The sequence below is a fragment of the Dendropsophus ebraccatus genome, chromosome 4 (genome assembly GCF_027789765.1).
Source record: "Dendropsophus ebraccatus isolate aDenEbr1 chromosome 4, aDenEbr1.pat, whole genome shotgun sequence".
NCBI classification, from domain to species: Eukaryota; Metazoa; Chordata; class Amphibia; order Anura; family Hylidae; genus Dendropsophus; species Dendropsophus ebraccatus.
In genome coordinates this window covers 27,621,799-27,640,852 of record NC_091457.1, presented here as the reverse complement: position 1 = coordinate 27,640,852, position 19,054 = coordinate 27,621,799, and the positions used below count along the sequence as shown (strand labels likewise).

The 19,054-nt window shown below is 45.8% G+C and overlaps 1 protein-coding gene across 1 annotated transcript in view; it reads right to left on the bottom strand.

Annotated features, from left to right (window-relative positions):
• Nucleotides 1–19,054, bottom strand: part of CRY2 (cryptochrome circadian regulator 2) — a 30,494-nt gene that overhangs the window by 6,596 nt on the left and 4,844 nt on the right. Inside the window, exons 2-11 of the mRNA XM_069965335.1 lie at nucleotides 18,300–18,408; nucleotides 12,770–12,912; nucleotides 10,125–10,309; nucleotides 9,747–9,835; nucleotides 9,393–9,533; nucleotides 8,999–9,310; nucleotides 7,760–7,911; nucleotides 7,321–7,523; nucleotides 6,810–6,899; nucleotides 966–1,104 (exon numbers count right to left, since the gene is read on the bottom strand). Coding sequence (XP_069821436.1) covers nucleotides 998–1,104; nucleotides 6,810–6,899; nucleotides 7,321–7,523; nucleotides 7,760–7,911; nucleotides 8,999–9,310; nucleotides 9,393–9,533; nucleotides 9,747–9,835; nucleotides 10,125–10,309; nucleotides 12,770–12,912; nucleotides 18,300–18,408 — 1,531 coding nt within the window. The 3' untranslated portion in view covers nucleotides 966–997. The remainder of the gene's footprint in view (nucleotides 1–965; nucleotides 1,105–6,809; nucleotides 6,900–7,320; nucleotides 7,524–7,759; nucleotides 7,912–8,998; nucleotides 9,311–9,392; nucleotides 9,534–9,746; nucleotides 9,836–10,124; nucleotides 10,310–12,769; nucleotides 12,913–18,299; nucleotides 18,409–19,054) is intronic.

The following is a 19,054-nucleotide window of genomic DNA, read 5'->3' as shown; positions in this document are numbered from 1 at the left end:
TTCCGCTCTGAACCCCGCCCACGGAATCTGTGCCGAATCCAGTCCCCTCTTTCAATGGAAGACCTTGCTCGTCTCCACTCAAAGAGACAGCAAGTGGGATTCGGCATGGAGTCCACGGACGGGTGCTCCAAGCAGAATTTTAGCACTGATTCTGTAGTGTTACCGGGCCCTTACATGTCCAAAAACCCAAAACCCTGGAGTGCTTCTTTAATCTGATTACTCACCTGTCCTATCTAAAGGAATGGAAAACGAGGAGAAAATCAGCACTGGCCGTGTATACCTTGGGGTCCATTAACACAGAAAGATTATCAGACAAACATTTGAAGCCAAAGCCAGAAACAGCCAATAAACAGAGATCAGGTCATAAAGGAAAGCCTGAGATTTCTTCTCTTTTCAAATTCATTCCTGGCTTTGGCTTTAAATCTTTGGCAGATAATCTGTGTAAATTTACCCTTAAGCCCCTATTACACGGGGGCGACAGAGCGCACGTTTGCTCCTCGTTCCCTGCCGCCGCCATTACATGTGGCAGCAGCAAGCAGGTAAGTACAGGGGGGGGGCTGCCCAGGTGATCTCTATATCGCCCGGGCAGCCTATAGCAGAGATCTGTTGCCACCGCTCAGATTCCATGGAGCGACGGCAGCAGATCGCTGCTATCATAGTTGTATCTTTCAACACGTTGAAAGACAAACGTCTGCAATGGCTTCAACAATCGTTGCCTTCTATTACACAAGACGATTATCGGTGAATATGGCCGATAATAGTTTCGTGCAATAGGGCCTTTAGACGGGTGTACAGTGGTGTGAGATTGTGCTAGAGGAGTGGCCCTCTATGCACATGTACTCATCACAACATTAGAAATATAGCCTAAGGGTCTGCAGCTGAACATAAAGGCCTATATCCCATCCTCGCTGTAGTAGTAGACAGAATGCCAGCTACATCCTATATGACAGGTCCAGGCCCCTTACCTAGAGGAGGACGCACGGCTCCCCATCTGCATTCAGAAGTCTCTGACGCTCTGCATCCTGGCTTTCTTGCACGGTCCCTCCATGGAGTCTTGGTTCTTACGTTTGGGGGAGTCGGGTGCACACAAGGACAGCTTGGGAGCTGAATGAAATAGTAGAAAATTAATCTCACTGTATTAAAGGCATAAAAATGTCTGGCGAAAGAAACATGGACTTTCCAGATGATTAATCTTAATGCTTAGAAGAGGATTTTTCTTCTCTGCAGTTCAGGAACTGATCATTACATTGCAGGCACGTTCCTTATGCAGAGGGGAGAAGCCGTCAGGGACTATTTTACTACTTTACTTTAGATTTAAGGGGACCACATTCTCGGTGTCTGGCAGCAGCAAATAAGGCAGATTTTACAGGTATCTATAAACTTTCAATTAAATAAGCCACGGCCAGTGCATAAAGCATCATAACCTGCAAATAGTACATACGATGATGGAGATTTACCAAAGGATGTAAACTATACACTGGTGTAATCTGCCCACAGCAACCAATCACAGCTCAGCTCTCACATAAATATCTATGTAAGATGTGCACACCCACTACTCAATGGTTGCTGTATTAACCCTTTCATTCCTATGCTGAAATTTATAGCATGACCACAGATATTCCATGAAGGCCTCAAATGGGGACCCACACCTATATCTACAAAAGAGGCTCGGGGTCCCTGTCTGTACCAGACATTAGCACAAAGCAGGGATTTAAAAACAGAAACTGTACTCACAATGGCCGCCCTGCATTAGCATTGTAGGAGGAGAGGAGGGACTGTGACGACAAGGGAAAGGAACAGGGACTGTTGTATTGTGTTTGGCACTGATATTTTGTACTGCACTGTGGTATATGTTTAGTGGTGGTGGAGTGGTATATTGTGCTGCACTGTGGTACTGGGCACTGCTGGAGATGTATTTTGTAGCTTTGGTGCTGCTAGGGCGCTATTTTGAACCATTAGGGTATAAACACACACACCGTAAACGCAGCGTATTTACTGCTGCAATACGCAGCAGATTAGATCTAAATAACTAAACACAGCATCAAATCTGCACCTTCAAATCTGCTGCAGATCTGCTGCGTATACGGTGTGTGTGTGTTTGTTCCCTTAGGGTATTTGTTTAGCATTGGTGGAGAGGTTCACTGCTGCACTGGGGTGACTGGCACTGCATTTTGTGCTGCACTGTAGGATTTGCTGCTGGGAAGGTATTTTGTGCTGAAATGCATTTGCTTAGCACTGCAGGGGAGATATTTTGTGCTGCACTGGGGTAACAGGCACTGGTGGGAAGGTATTGTGTGCTGCACTGGGGTAACAGGCACTGGTGGGGAGGTATTGTGTGCTGCACTGGGGTGACAGGCACTGCTGGGAAGGTATTGTGTGCTGCACTGGGGTAACAGGCACTGGTGGGGAGGTATTGTGTGCTGCACTGGGGTGACAGGCACTGGTGGGGAGGTATTGTGTGCTGCACTGGGGTGACAGGCACTGGTGGGAAGGTATTGTGTGCTGCACTGGGGTGACAGGCACTGGTGGGGAGGTATTGTGTGCTGAAATGTGTGTGTTGAGCTGTGGTATCTGTCTGGCACTGATGGAGAGGCCTCTTGTACTGCACTGCAGTGTTTGTCACTGGTTCAGACATTCACCATTTTGAATAATTTTGCGCTGTCCCTTGGTATAGGTTTAGCATTGCTGGAGACATGGGGGGGAGATTTATCAAACATGGTGTAAAGTGAAACTGGCTCAGTTGCCCCTAGCAACCAATCAGATTCCACCCGTCATTCCTCACAGACTCTTTGGAAAATGAAAGGTGGAATCTGATTGGTTGCTAGGGGCAACTGAGCCAGTTTCACTTTACACCATGTTGAATAAATCTTCCCCATGATGTACAATGCTGGAAGGAATAACGTCATTGAATAGCAGTATTTAGTGCTGCACGCTGTAGAATTTGTTTCCTGGTGGGGCCCCAGCATCCTCGTAGGTTGGCTGGCACTAGGGGGATATAGATAGCCATTCAGTTTAATACCCAAACATGCAATACAGAGATGACGCAGGGGCACCACAACAACTCCGTTTTGATACATTGAGCGTGGCACCAGACTAAGGGACCCCTCCTCTTTGGTGTCCATATGTCCTAAACTGACACTGAAACAACCCTTTAAATGTCTCCTACCAAGCAATAGCGGGACAGTGCCTGTGTTACCAGGGTGAACAAGAAAACACATTTTGCGTGCTTAGGTTTTCTAGGTTTAGGCCTGAACTGCAGGTATTAAATATGAATGTGGCCGTCTAGACGCGTTACCGCCACATGAGCGAGCATTGCTGTCAGGCCTGTGTAGACACTTCCCGCTAAGCGAGAAACCCATCAACAGGATCACGTTCAGGAATATTTTTGGCAACAGCGACTACGATGAACAGGCTGTGAAACACATGGACTAACCAGGTTACTCAGCTACCATCTCAACCACTTGACACCCTTGGACCATGGCATAGGGAAGGGGCAGAGGAAAACGGGGTCTGCTGCCTGCTTTCCAACCTAGTAGAAAGCTGCTCTAGTTTGGGTCTGGGTGATATGGCGTAAAGTGTTAAGGCTCTGTTACACCAAACGATTATCGGCCAATTACCTGCCGTAGTTTGATGTACTAGGATAGCTCCCCCCCCCCCAACTCTTATAATCTGTTCATTATAACCTATGGAGGGGTTATGAAATTTAGTGGACAGCTGCCATTTAATGGCAAATTATTATCGTTATTTTAGAACAATGGCCGTTGTTTTGAAATAACGTCTGTTATTTGCCATTAAATGGTGGCCGTCCACTAAAGTTTAACAGTGTGTGAACATAGCCTTTCCGTGTTTCCAATCCACTCCTGGTTTTGGTTGAAAAACATTGAGCAAAACTACTGTTTGGTAATATGGCCTCGACTCGAACCCGATTCGCTCATCTCTAATAATCTAACATTTTTTGCATGCAGATACTATAAGGCACTAAAGAGTGGTAGAAGTAATGTAACCAGCTACACTGTATAGCACAGAACTGGTAGAGAGGAAACAGATATATGGTGGAAGTTTATAGAAGAAATAGAAAAGATGACTATATGGAAATAGGTAGAAAGACTAGATGGATATATGGAGAAGATAGAGGTCTGTGTCTGTTAGTGTGTGTGTTACCTTCCTTTTTTCTGCCCGCTGCTGTACTCTGGTCCGTAACTTTCTGCACAAATGTCAAAGAGGAGTAATGGTGCCGCACTTCGGCACGCCTCACCACTACTTCCTCCTCCCAGCTTCACTTAAATATTCACTGCGGCCTTGCTCTGGCTTCCTGCCAACGTCATCTGTTGCTGCGCATGCGTCGTTGACAGCAATGGCCGCATGCTGCGCAGTGCAAAACAACTAAGGGCATAGGCATAGGCAACTGCGCCGCTCCTACGCACTACAGCGCATGCACAAATTGTTCCACAGAAGCACGCACGCCGCACAGAGCAAGCCGTACTAGCATGGGTGCATGCGCAGAGCCCCTGCTGTCAATGGCGCATGCGCAGCGACAGATGACGTCTGCAGGAAGCCGGAAGGAAGCCGCAATGAATATATAAGTGAAGCTGGGAGGAGGGAGTAGTGGTGAGGCGTGTCGAAGTGCGGCACAAACGCGGAACCATTACTCCTCTTTGACACTTGTGCAGAAAGTTATGGACCAGATTTGGGACAAAGTACAGCAGCGAGCGGAAAAAGGAAGGTAACACACACTAACAGACACAGACCTCCCTGAAAATGTCAGCACCTCAGAACCAGAAAAAGTGCTGACAGATTCCCTTCAAGAACTGGCAGGGGTACAGGCAAGGAGGGAGGCAGGTGATCCTGGACCCTGCACTGGGAGGTTGAGGAGGAGGGAGGGCGCAGACAGTGTTAAGGATGTGACATTTTGTATATTTAGTGAAGCCATTACAATATGGGGCTGATCTTCTAAACACATAGATAAGCTTACATTCCTTAAAGCTTATGTAAGTAACACTAGTGCTACGTAAGTTTTGTATCTCAGCCAATGAAGTGCTGACATGAGCCTTAGTAGAAGAACACATACCCCCAGGGTATATAAACTGGCTGCCACCTATGAATAAAGGAGATGCACCTTAACTATCAGTGTGTCAGGGTGTTTGATTCTCAGAGCGCACTATAAACTTAGAACTATAAGTTGGAACAGACAGTCAAGGTCTGTACTGCCCGAGACACAGGCCTGATGGAAAGGGTTTTTTTCCTCTCCTGTACACAGCCTGTTAGTACTTCACAACCACACTCTGTACACTGTACTGTCGGCTTCCTGTGAGAGGCGGGGCCTCAGTCAGGGGCGGGGTCATAACCAAATTTGCGATTTTGGCAAAAATTTTGATCGAGCAGCAGTCACTGGGCAAATGAATGGCCCAGCCCTACTCTGACCAAAATGCAATGTAATACACAGCCATCAATAGAGGGTCTCTCCCAGGTTTCCCCAGAGATCACAACTAATTCCAGCAGGTTGACACTTTATGATCATGACTATGATCTTCTATTGGGAAGGCATAGGCTAAAGGCCGTACTAAACAGCCCGAGCCACTCAGTAAGCTGTCGCTGATCGCTGCTCGTTCACTAAAACTGCTACACAGCATGACCTTCTGCGTTAAAGGGGTTGTCCAGCGAAAATCTTTTTCTTTCATATCAACTGGTGTCAGAAAGTTATATAGATTTGTAATTAACTTCTTTAAAAAAAAATCTGGAAACTTCTCATACTTATTAGCTGCAGTATGTCCTGCAGGAAGTGGTGTTTTATTGTCAGTCTGACACAGTGCCCTCTGCTGACATCTCTGGCCGAGACAGGAACTGTCCAGAGCAGAAGAGGTTTCATAGGGGATTCATAGAAAATGGAGAGAGAGTTCCTGTCTTGGCCAGAGAGGTCAGCAGAGAGCACTGTGTCAGACTGAAAACACCACATTTCCTGCAGGACATACAGCAGCTAATAAGTATGAGAAGATACAATATTTTTTAATAGAAGTAAATTACAAATCTGTGTAACTTTCTGGCACCAGTAGATATGAAAGAAAAAGATTTTCGCTGGACAACCGACTGCACATCCCCTATTACATGGACAGATGTGCGCCAGATGGACGATGATTTTAAGGCATGTCAGAATGGGCCTGTTTGGCCCATAATCAGCCTATGTAATACGGTTCTAAGAAAAAGCCCAGTCAATCTCAAGATAATGGGGTTATCATATCCGCAGCATCACACATCCAGAACTGCTCTGTCTTAATGCACACTCAGCAGGACAATGTTCTGCTCCTTCCCTTCCAGCAATTTTTAGGATCGGTACCAGACTAGATACACACACACACAGCTCTGCTGAACCAGCCCTAGTAAGGACACTCACCTACAAACAGAACGGAACTTTATTTACATAAAATATACCATAGTATGTAGTATGTGATACAACAGATGAACCAGAACAGAAAAATGGCCAAGGAGTATATATACAGTGCAGGCACAATACAAATATGAGTAAGCAAATCCAAATGTAGGATTAGGGATAGAACGTCTATAAAGTGCCCTACAGCAAGCTATTTAATCCTACAGGAAATGGAGGCATTCCAACAATTCATTTGGGCTACAGCATGTGTTCTGTCTGTAGGTTTGGTATCTGTCTTTTGGCTGCTAGGTCCTATATTCAGCCCCAATTGACTTCGTCTGGGAGCTGCACCTCACTATGTCATATAGGTTGTCTCTAGTAAGGTATCTCCATACTCCAATCCCATTGATTTCTTTAGTCTCTGTCCGTATATATGAGCACTTACCTGGCTCTATAGGTGTCAGATGGGAAGCAGCAGGGTCATTGATCGGGCCACTGAGATCTTCTGCACAGGAAGGAACAGACGCCAGTATACCTAGAATAGCAAGACATCAGAATTATGCCAAAATTTAGACCACCACCACCACCTTTTCTTCTCCACACACCACCACCTTTTCTTCTCCTCAAACAGCGCCACCTAATAGACTGTATCTGGTATTGCACTGTGTGAATGGGTCAGAGCTGCATTTACATAGTTGGAACCAGTTTGCACATACTCCTAAGGGTGGGTCCAAGGCAGAGAACTCCTTCTGTATCATGAGTATATATGCCAATACAACATATAGACAGGGCCTGACCAGATCTTAGGATACAAAGTCTTTAAGGGGTTATCTGGATTAGACATATTTCCTTCTGCTAGCTCCCCAGAAAACTATTTGGGGCTTCAGCACTGATGCCGCTTGCACCTATACAGAGAGTCTATACCGGTGGACTGTAAGGAGTGAGTAGGTACTCACAGAGGCCTCTGTAGCGGGACAGCTGCTGGTAGGTCTGTTTCATGCGCTCAATGTTCAGCCTGCTGGCTTTTGCATGATTCACAATGGGTTTAGGATAGTCTACACCTATGATGCATTTGGCTTCTTTCTGAACAGACTCTGGAGCATTCCAGGGCTCATATATGTAACGGGAAGGGAAACCCTTCAGTACTGGCAAGTATCGTCTGCAAAGGAAGGGGAAAGAAATTAAGAAAATAAAAATGTTTTTTATATATATATAATTTTTTTTTTTAACCTACCCCCTACCTAATCCCTGCCCCCACAAATATGACATTACATGTGCTCCTTTCTCCCTACCTCACCTCATTTATGTCAAGCAAGAACATAGCAGATAGTATAAAGTATGACCAAAGTAGTTATCACGACCAAAGTAGTTATCACCTTCATGTACCCATCATACCTGACATAGTCGCCACTGGGGTCTGTCCGCCTTCCAAAGCCCACAGGACAGTAACAATGGAAGAACTGCTGGAAGAAGGCGCTACAAGAGAGCCACATCCAGCTGCCGGCGTTCACACTGAAGTCCGCATCCAGCAGCAGCTCATCGAACACCTGGCCAAGGATAGGAATGACAGATCAAAATGTGAAAACCACCAAGAAACCAAGTACTGCAAGCCAAAGCCCACCCTATAGTTAAAGAGTCACTGTCGTATTTTTTTATTTTTTTTTGCAGAAATCGATAGTCAAGAAACTTTGTAATTGGGTTTATTAGCCTAATATGCCATTATCTGCATTTAAAAAGCCTTTTCCCAGGTCCCCCCCTCCCGCCTCTTTTCCATCCACTGCAAAAAATCAGGAAATTGTGACTTGTTGCATCAGACGTACCCAGTCTGTTCTAGGGGGAGGAGGAAGGAGGGAGTTAGCCGACAGCAGAAAGCAGATAACAGAGGATTACAGGCACAGAGCTGGGTGACAGCTGTAATCAGAGCTCAGAGAGGTCAGTGCTGACTGTCAGAGGAGATAGAGGGTGAGGTATTTGTAGATTAACTCTTTGTTGTCCTGTTTTGGTCTTTTATTTAGCTCTCTCCATAGGAGAACAATGAAGACGGGGGGAGACCTTCAAACTGCTTTTTCATGATAAAAATTCATTTTTCGGCTAATAAACCTATTACAAAGTTTCTTAAAATCTATTGATTTCTGCAAAAAAAAAAAAAATTCACGACAGTGACACTTTAAAGGAGAGTACCAACAAAACTCATTACTATGACATGTAGGGATCCTAATTTGGGAATCATGAGCTTCAGAGATGAAAACTCCCAGGATTCCAAGCAGTTTACACAGTTTCTCCTAATGTGCAATGTACAATGTGGTTATATAAAAGTTCTGCTGACAACTATCTCCCACCTCCTGATAAATGTGCCCACTCAGCTTAGTATAGCGAGCATGCTTACTCAAGGGGCCAGGGGGAGACAAGCCGCTAGCAGAAACTTCTGACATATCTCTGCTCACATACACAATAGATTGTTGGCTGGCATTGTCAATGATTAAGTTCTATTAAAGGAGGACATGAACCAAAATTCTCAGTCATAGAAACAGAAGATTGTTGGCAGAAAAAGATCAATTGGTCCATCAAGTTCGCTCCAGTGTAACATGAAATCGCAACGCTGCCAAAGTAGGGCTGGGGGGTCCGGTCACTCACCTTAACCCCACATTCCCAGCTGTTCCACAAATCCCCCCGTGTCAGGAAGCAGGCCACAGCGTGCCTCGCCAGGTGATGGATCCAGCCTTCTTGTCTCAGCTGCGTCATGATGGCATCGATCCACGGGAAGCCAGTCTTCCCTTCTGCCCATTTGGCGAGGGCCTCTGGGTTGCGGTCCCATGGAATTTGCACACAGATTGGATTCCCTTCCATTTGGTCAAACTTGGGATTGTTGGTAGCCGCTGTGTAGAAGAATTCTCTCCAGAGGAGCTGGCCGTACAGGGAGAGTGGGGGAGGGCTGTTCTTCTTCACCTGGAGATAGAGAACCAAGGTTGTAAGTAATCAACATTATAAAATCATCATATAAAGGACATCTATAAATCCTGCTTCTCACCTTCTGATACAACTCCTGTAGTCTGTAGTAAAAGAGGCGGCAGGACAGACAGCCAAACCGCAGGTAAGGACTGAGACCTGTGGGGCTCGCCAATAAAGAGTTGGAATTCATTCGTGGCCGCTCATAATTTGCCACCCAGGCCTGAAAAAACAGAGGAAGAAGGGAGCACAAGTAAGTGACTGGTTGTGTGAATTTACACCTAAACCTATGCGAAGATGTAGCAGAGTTGGATTCGTCACGTATGCATTTAGTAGTGAGATTAGCACTAGATAAACTCAACTCTGCTATATCCAAATGCCATTTAAATTGAAAGATTTTAAACCTGTCTTTTGCATAAATTATGGTTGCTCATACCTTCCGCTCTAAGTGTCTGTCCAGACGGGCCAGAGCCTCTGTTTCTCCTCCGGGCCAAACTTCAGCCCCTAGGCTCTCACACGGGAAGCCTGATGGAAAAGTAGGTAATTGGTGTGAACGGCCGCTAACGTACTGAACGTTAAAGGGGTTCTCTAGACAAACTCTACTAAATGTAAGACATTAGTATGGTCTAGAGCACGGGTCTCCAAACTGCGGCCCTCCAGCTGTTGCAAAACTACATTTACCATCATGCCTGAACAGCCAAATCCAAAGCTTTGGCTGTTCAGGCATGATGGGAGTTGTGGTTTCGCAACAGCTGGAGGGCTGCAGTTTGGAGACCCATGGTCTAGCGACTGAGATAGGAAGCCAGTGACTCACCAAGTTCCTCCAAAGAAGGCACCCCAAAGGTGTCGTCATGCGTGTTCTTGATCTCTCCTCGGCAGGGCTCCATCTGTTGTCTTGTGATGGTCGGGACTGGTCTACGGGGAAGCTCCATGCGGCTGATGATGGCTTGAAATCTCTTATAAGTTAATGGAGGGCTGTTGCCATTCAGCTCAATAATTCTGCAAAAGATCACAAGTGGGGTCAGATCCTGTGTACAGAACATCCAGACACCAGTATGACCTCTACCGGTACACAAGTTGTTAAAGGGGTACTCTAGTGAAAATATTTTTCTTTCAAATCAACTGCAGTGCAACATATAACACCAAAACGTTATCAGTGGTTGACCACAAGTACACAAAATAAACAGTTCAATGACACGGATCTGCTCTACCTTCCAGTGTCATTGGCTCATAATTGTATATTGTTTTTTAGCTAATTTTTGCTCTGTTCCGTGTCTGCTAAACATCTTCAAGCTTCTACCTGGAAACACTCACCATGCAGCTGCTGACATCTTGAATGGAGAAAAAAAAAAAATCTCTCCTATGGTGTTGTCTATTATTCATCTATTTTAAAGGGAACCAATCACGCCGAAATTGCCCCCATTGATAAGGAAGCGTGCTGGTACATCAGCCAGCACGCTTCCCAAACATCCCCCTGTCCCCTCCGTCCCCTCTTTTGTTAGCCCGTAATCTTACTTTTGCGATGTCCCGCGCCGTATGCTAATCAGCCCTAAGTAGTCCGGGTGGGCTGAACTAGTCAAGGTGGGCTGTACTAGTCACGGGCCTGGGCGCTGTAATCACGCCCAGAGGGGCGTGATTCAAAGACCTTCGCTCCACCGACGTCATCTCTGGCCCGCGTTCACGTCGGCGGCGCGCCGCGTCTTTCGCATGCCGCGCATGCGCAGTACGGCGGGAGAATACGCTGACGTACTGTGCGTGCGCGGCGTGCGGAAGACGTCGGCGTTGGAACGCAAGCGCCGCTAACGTCTTCCGCACGCCGCGCACGCGCAGTACGTCAGCGTCTTCTCCCGCCGTACTGCGCATGCGCGGCATGCGAAAGACGCGGCGCGCCGCCGACGTGAACGCGGGCCAGAGATGACGTCGGTGGAGCGAAGGTCTTTGAATCACGCCCCTCTGGGCGTGATTACAGCGCCCAGGCCCGTGACTAGTACAGCCCACCTTGACTAGTTCAGCCCACCCGGACTACTTAGGGCTGATTAGCATACGGCGCGGGACATCGCAAAAGTAAGATTACGGGCTAACAAAAGAGGGGACAGAGGGGACAGGGGGATGTTTGGGAAGCGTGCTGGCTGATGTACCAGCACGCTTCCTTATCAATGGGGGCAATTTCGGCGTGATTGGTTCCCTTTAAACCTGTGGCAATATAGCTGTTGCAAAACTACAACTCCCATCATGCCCAGACAGCCAAAGGCATGATGGGAGTAGTTGTTTTGCAACAGCTGTAAAGCCCTAGGTTGGAGTATACTGACGTACAGTAGCCAGTGAGCCTAGCTACGTACATTGCACATGACATATATGCTGCTGGTATACACAGGTTTGACCTGCTAACACACCAGGAAGCGGCTTCTCTCCCACGTATACTGTATATAACACAATGTTCCTGGATCAATTCTACAGGAACAGACCTGATCTCCTGCGTTGAGCTGTACGTGGCAGCAAAGCATTGTGGGATAGCACAGTGCATTTATATAACACTAATGCAAGCCTCCCTGCTGCCCAGCCCGGCGGAGGGAAATCTCATTACATTGCCAGAGCTCTCCACTGCTGTCAACAACTTATGCAACTGCAGTTTCCATCATTTATTCCCCCCCCCCCAAGCTTTCTGTGCCAGCGATTACGCTTTTGGCTCGGTAGGATGCCTCTCTGCCCTGCACGTGTGGGGTGGAGCTGTACTGACACGGCTACCCCTCCGAGCACATGCCATGCTGTGTGACTGCACGAGGCGGGAGCGCACACTAGGTGGCAGCAGAGCCCTTGCTTGGCTGCTGTATGCAACAGGAATCTCAATTTAACTGGGTTAGGCCGAGCAACGTCTGCAAAATGTAGAGCAAAAGTCAGGGCGGCTGAATGCCAATCTACTATATCTGCATGTTGCGGCCTTCAATTGGAAAAAGCCCATTAGAAATTTAAGACTAGAAATACTTAGATTGTAAGGACAGGGACTGATCTCAGTGATGACACGTTATGGAATAGGTTGGTGCTATATAAATAAAATAATTATTATTAAAGGGGAACGAATCTAACCTGTTGATAGCCCCTTATAGCTCTGGGGACGCTGAGGAAGAAGGTATGTGTGTTACCTTCCTCCTCTGAGTCGGCCGTACGCTGTTAATTGGAGTAATCTTCGCTCCGATGCCCTGTTAGGAGCACTGCTACGTCCCTGCCCTTCTAATGATAATCAATGGAGGGGGCAGGCTGAATGACGCGGCAGTGCTCCTAATGGTCCTCTGGAGCAGAGCTTACCCAACTAACAGTGCGGGATCGGCGCAGAGGAGGATAGTAACACGCATACCTTCCTTCTTACCATCCCGGGCACTATAGGGGCTATCCACAGATTACATTTGTCTAACCTGCTGTTCCCCATTAAGCAAGATAAAATGCAGGGCTGAAGCGACTTACTTTTCCAGGTCATACAAAGTATGCGAGTTCTCCACGATCACCTCCACGCCAGCTTCTTTGGCTAACTTCATGATGGCTGCATCTCGCTCCTTACCGAACGGCTCCGAGTCGTACTCGAACGTTAGCCGGTTCACGCCCCACTCCTGCAATCGCAAGAGAAGGGGTTATACATGTGCCATAGCAAAACGGCACAGCAGTGCTGAGCGGGTATTATGGGTAATGGTAGGGTGGTATTATTTATCACAATATCAACCCACCCATCATCAAGGCACCCCCTTTCAGGATCTGGCCCTATTGCTGTGGGTTACAGTCCCAGAAACCCTGATAGACTGAGCAGTTTGCATGGAGACGTTTCAACCAGTCGGGGACCTCTACTATATGGTGGACATTCTGATAAATGTCACAGAATACACCAGACCAGGAGCTGCCGGGGCCACCATATCCATCCAGAGGGCACCCAGGCCCTTCACCTTGAAGCCCTGACCTTTACTTTAGATGTTCTCCTCTAAAGCAAGCCACTGGGGTTATCCAGTGCTACAAAAACATGGCCACTTTCTTTCAGAGACAATACGACTCTTGTCTCCAGTTCAGGTGCAGTTTGCAATTAAGCTCCATTCACTTCAACGGAACTGAGCAGCAAAACCCCACCCAACCTGGAGACAAGAGTGGGGCTGTCTCTGGAAGAAAGTGGCCATGTTTTTGTAGCGCTGGATAACCCCTTTAAGCTCATGGCTCCTGCAGCACATATAGACACCATACATCCTTATATATAGATCACTGAATGTGACAACTTGTATACAGCATATTGCCAGATAAAGTCTTTCCTTATTGCTACTGACAAATGCTTGATAAGCGTTACCAACAATACAGCTCTTCTATTGTGCTTGCAATGACAAGGCAGCACCCCGCCGGCATCCATTACACAGGCAGGCCTCTGTGCACTCTATGACTGCCCTGGACTCTGTACAGAGTCCAGGGGAGGGCTCCATGTATGGGAATGTGTACATGTGGTAGCACTCCGCTCAGTGACTGGGGGAAGGGACTGTTTACACACCTTAAACTGCAAAATACTTTCACTTTCTTTACGAATTAGAGGGCTTTATAAGAAGAGTAAGGGTATGTTCACACTGAGTAAAATAGGTGGAATTCCGCCTGCCTCAGTGTGTTATAGCCCATCTATTGGAGAGGACGACAGCCTGTCTATGCTCCTCCGCTGTCGCGGCTCTCCGCTCAAAGAAGTGACATGCGCGCTCTCCCATAGAGATGCTATGACACACTGAGACAGGCGAAATTCCGCCCATTTTATTCAATGTGAACATACCCTAAGTCATGAGAGCCCCTTGAAGGGTAAATATCCACTGGATGGATTTGTAGCGGATTTCCATGCACAAGTAATCCATCTAATCCACACTAAGGGTGAGTCCGCATTTCCCCAGAAAGTCTTAGGGTCCTATTACACGGAGCGATTTTTAACAATTAACGACTAATGATAAACGATCGCAAACAAGATTGTTTATCATTAACCTGAAATCGATTGTAACTAACGATAATCGTTAGTTACAATCGTTACTATGATCGTTATTGCGATCGTTACTATGAACAATGTGCAATTACACTAAATAATTAGTGAAAAAATGTGGAACTTGAGCGAACGAATGTGGAATTACAGCGAACGATTAACAATAATTTTAGGTTCAGATCTATCTATATCAACGACTTACGAACGGTTTTTCGGTCGTTGATTGCAATTACACAGAACGATTATCGTTTCATTTTGAATAATGTAACGATTGTTCGCACGATAATCGTCCCGTTTAATAGGGCCCTTTACACTTCTCAGTGTGACGTACATCATATTCATGTGGTAAAAAGTTTCTAGAAACACAACATCCCATTAACATATCCCGCCATATGACCTCCACATGTGGACGCCCACTAAATTCGGGCACTGAAGAGTAACATACCCGATCCCCCACACATCTGCTGTCAGCAGGGTCGGGGCACCCCCATATGCATCAGATGGTTGGCCAGTCTCACAGAGATTTACAGATTTGACAGATTAAGATCTTCATTCTCCTCTTTGTTCCATAACTAAAAGTATTTTTGGAGCCGTCCCAGGCGCACAGAGCAGGCAGCATCTTACCAGTTTCTGGCCAGAGCCGGCCTCACCCTCCTTCCCTTCAGATACTGGTTAGACGGCCTCTTCTCCCTCTGCTATGTAACTATCCTGGTGGTGCTTAAGCGGAAAATGCTGAAAGGTTTTGATCAGTCGGAGTCTGGATGCTTAGACCCCAGAAATTGCTCAAAAAAAGTAGGGCGAAGCACACAGCTGAACGCTTCTCTCCCATCTATATAAAGAGATGGCCCAAAGACTTACTATAGAGACTTGTTTTCTACCATAAGGACAGAGTGGGGAGAAAACAGTTAGCAAGGGTGTCCTCCTGCTGGTCCTAGTGATCAGTGGGGATCAGAGCACCCAGACCCTTGACCGACCAGGACTTATCAATTTTTTTTTTCAACGTGACTGTAATCAATGAATGACAGTAAAGAGGATCAAGCAAAAAAAAAAAAAAAAAAAAATCTATGACAAGGAGATAGATGTGTGACCAGTGGGGGTCTGAAACCTTGGACCTCCACCACCCAAGAAAAAGGGAAAATGGCAGCATGTATGCTCAACAATCGCCGATCATCCTTTATGGGGCTTCCCACGATAGCTGTATACTCCGCTCACTAGGAGGACAAGAAAGGGACCCCATTCATGTGATCAGAGGGGATCTTAATAGTTGTACGTCAACCAATCCCCAGCCTGCTAGCTTGCTTTTGGCATAACCCCTTCAATTTCCTGCTGATTTGTGCCATTTTGGGTTTATGACGAGTTAAAGTGTGTCGTAGACAAGGGGGTGTGGCTTAATCTTTGTGTCTGCAGATAGGGCAGAGGGGGGAAGCTCCTGCTGCAGTCCAATACAGGAAATGAGGGGGAGCAGAGGGGCATGGCTGATATGTAAAGATTAGTGTTAAGCATACTTGCCGGAAGTCTGGGGTTTGGCAATGTTTGTCATAGCCTGAACACTCGGCTGGAGAAGTTGGATGCAGCCCTATGTTGCCAAACTCAAACTATCAATCAAGTCAAGTTTTTTCTAAACTGGTAAAGATTCCTTTATATATGTTTCAGCTTTCATAGTAATATGATCAACGCTAAGGTGAGAAACTTAAAACGATTTTTATGCATCTTATGTGTTTAGTGTTTTTTTATTTTTGACTATACATACATGTATATATGTTTACCATATACATCCACCATATCAGACAGATGGGATTGTGAATGTTGTAGCTGTTCAGCATCCTTGTGTTTTTGGCTGTATAGCAATTGGCTTTTACTCCCATGTGTACCTGGCCTAGATACTAGGTGAACACACGGTGCGATGAGGCACGCGCTGCGAGGTCACTGTCACACTCCCCGGAGGACCATTACCAGGGGAAGTCGTGCAGAACACACAACTGAAGGACAAAGACTGAGCGACACCAGAGCAGCGGCTCCCTCTGAGCTCGGGGATTAGGCTCGGCTCGTGATAACACACAGTCACGTTTATGGCAGCAACGTCCCCTCCAGCAATACTAAGTAGATGCAGAAGGCAGCGGTTTGATGTTCTCAGTGTATACGGCACATCAGCTGCTGCAGACGGAACCAACGTGGGGGAGGGGGGATGCTATTTTCAACGTAACTGGTTTATTTATAGACATTTTTAAAGGGGCTATTCAGTATAAGAAAAAGCAGCTACTTTCATGTAAAAACAGCACCACCCCTGTCCTCAGGTTGTGTGTGTTATTACAGTTCATCCCCACTCGCTTCAATGACTTAAAGCTGCAAACCCCACACCCAAACTGAGAACAGGAGAGTGGTGCAGTTTCTGGACATTTTAAAGGGGGTAGATCACCTAAATGTTTTATCTTTCAAATTAACCGGTGCCAGAAAGTTTCAGAGATTTTTAATATACTTCTATTAGAAAATCTCAAGTCTTCCAGTACTTATCAGCTGCTGTATGTCTTGCATGAAGTAGTGTATTATCTCCAGTCTGACACAGTGCTCTCTGCTACCACTTCTGTCTGTGACAGGAACTGTCAAGAGCAGGTGCAAATCCCCATAGAAAACATATCCTGCTCTCCAGACTGTAGAGAATCCACCACTTCCTGTAGAATAGACGGCAGCTGATAAGTACAGGAAGACAAGAGATTTTTTTTAATAGCAGTAAATTACAACTCTCTGGCACTTTGTGGTACAAGTTGATTTAAAAGATAAAAAAAATGAGGTGAACCCCCTTTAAGGAAGCATCTGCAAGGGAATCAATCAAATTCCCCATTGCTGCACATTACCAGAATACAGAATCCTGTGGACAGCTCAGTATATTTTCCCTGGAAAAACCCTCTAAGTTTAAGGTTCTTGTCTGGAGTCTGAGTTGAGTTCATTTTGGAGTATACACTGGCTTCCCACTATCAAATAATAAAGGTAACAGCTCCATGATGGTGGGAATGATTCACACTAACATGGCATCACGGATGGATTTTTTTTCAATGATCACTTTATTTTGTTGATGTCAATATATATATATATATATATATATATATATATATTTTTTTTTTTTTTTTATTAACAATGATGAAAAAAAGAATGAAAAAAAAAAAATTTATATATATATATATATATATATATATATATATATATAAAATTATATTTCAGGTGTCATTTGTTTTTAAAGAAAGTAAAAACACCCTTGAAATCTGTAATAAATCTGATTAGCAGTGATGAGATCCATTACCGCTAGTTAATATTCTGTATATTCAACCCCCGAGATGTAACAAACTTAATAATCCTTCATGGATTGAGATTTCTTGAAGCCCGGACTCCTGCAGGTGCAAGACGTGATCCGTGCGTTCATCTTCTCATCTATTTATACTCTTATATAGCGGGAGATCTTTTTTTTTTTTTTTTTCTTCCAGCGTTGGCGGTTTCTATTTTTAACATCTGAAGATTCGAAGATAGAAATATACGCGGCTGAGGCGAGCGCTGCGGAGAGGAGCGAACGCCGTCCCTGCAGAATACTTGAAAGGACTAGCCAGGGGAAAGAAGGAAGATTCGCCGTATAGAAACTGTCTTATTAAGTTGGATTCCTTAATTAACGAACAGAAGGTGACGTCAATGTGCGGCACTAAAAAATATATGTGGGAGTGTGAAAGGGTGTAAGGACGTCAGGAGAGGGGACCCCTGCTGCTTAGAGCAGAGCTGCACTACCACAAACAGCCTGCAGACAGCGGTGGCGCTGTTTTTAGCATAAAGCAGATATATTGTACTAATGCGGTAAGGCTGTGTTCATATCTAAGCTTGAAGCCACAATATATTGCAGGACAACCTTCAGCTGAGTGTTATCTCACTTGAACATATTGTTCAGATAAGCCTGTATTCACATATACACACACGTCTTGTAATGTGGGCGCCATACTCCATGTACCGTGAGGGGTGGGATAGGTAACTCACCTTAAATAATCTGGGGAAGACATCTGCTGGCTGTCCACGCACCACAAACAGACGGGAGCCTAGCTTCCTTAGACTGGAGTCCAGATCCTCTAAAGACTGGAGCAAGAACCTGCAAGAGACAAGACGCATTCATCACTGATCAAGAAGACTATTACCATGTGTAGGAGAGTAGACAAATAGGATTTTTTTTCTTTTATAGAAACAGCGCCACTTTTATATACAGGCTGTGTCTGGTACTGCAATATTCCAGAAGCCATGTGGTTCCCTAGCTATGGAATTATAAATCATAACAGTAGCAGTATATGGGATAATGTGATATACAACGTGTATGTCCTCGCGCATATCACATGAGCACGACGCCTTTCACCACAACCCTATCACAGCTGTAGGGCGTCATGATCACTTCTTATTGGTTGCTTGCCATGCTAATAAAAGAGACACGTGGTGACGCGGCTGGCACGCTCAATACCATGCGCTGCCATATACTTTAATCACTCCTGGCAGAGCAGCGCCAGGTTATTGGGTCATATCCACTGCAACATAAAGGAGGAATGAGTCAGATACCAGCCGGATCATTTATGGCTGCCATACGCCCAAATGATGCCAGTGTGTCCTGAAGAACTATGGGCATGAATATGTACATGTTCACACAAATAGCTGAGCGGACCCTGTTATATATGGCTGCATTGTTTGTGTATAGGAACTCTCTCCTGAGCCTAGAGGACTCTGCATGTTTCCAGGCAGTCCTATGTAAA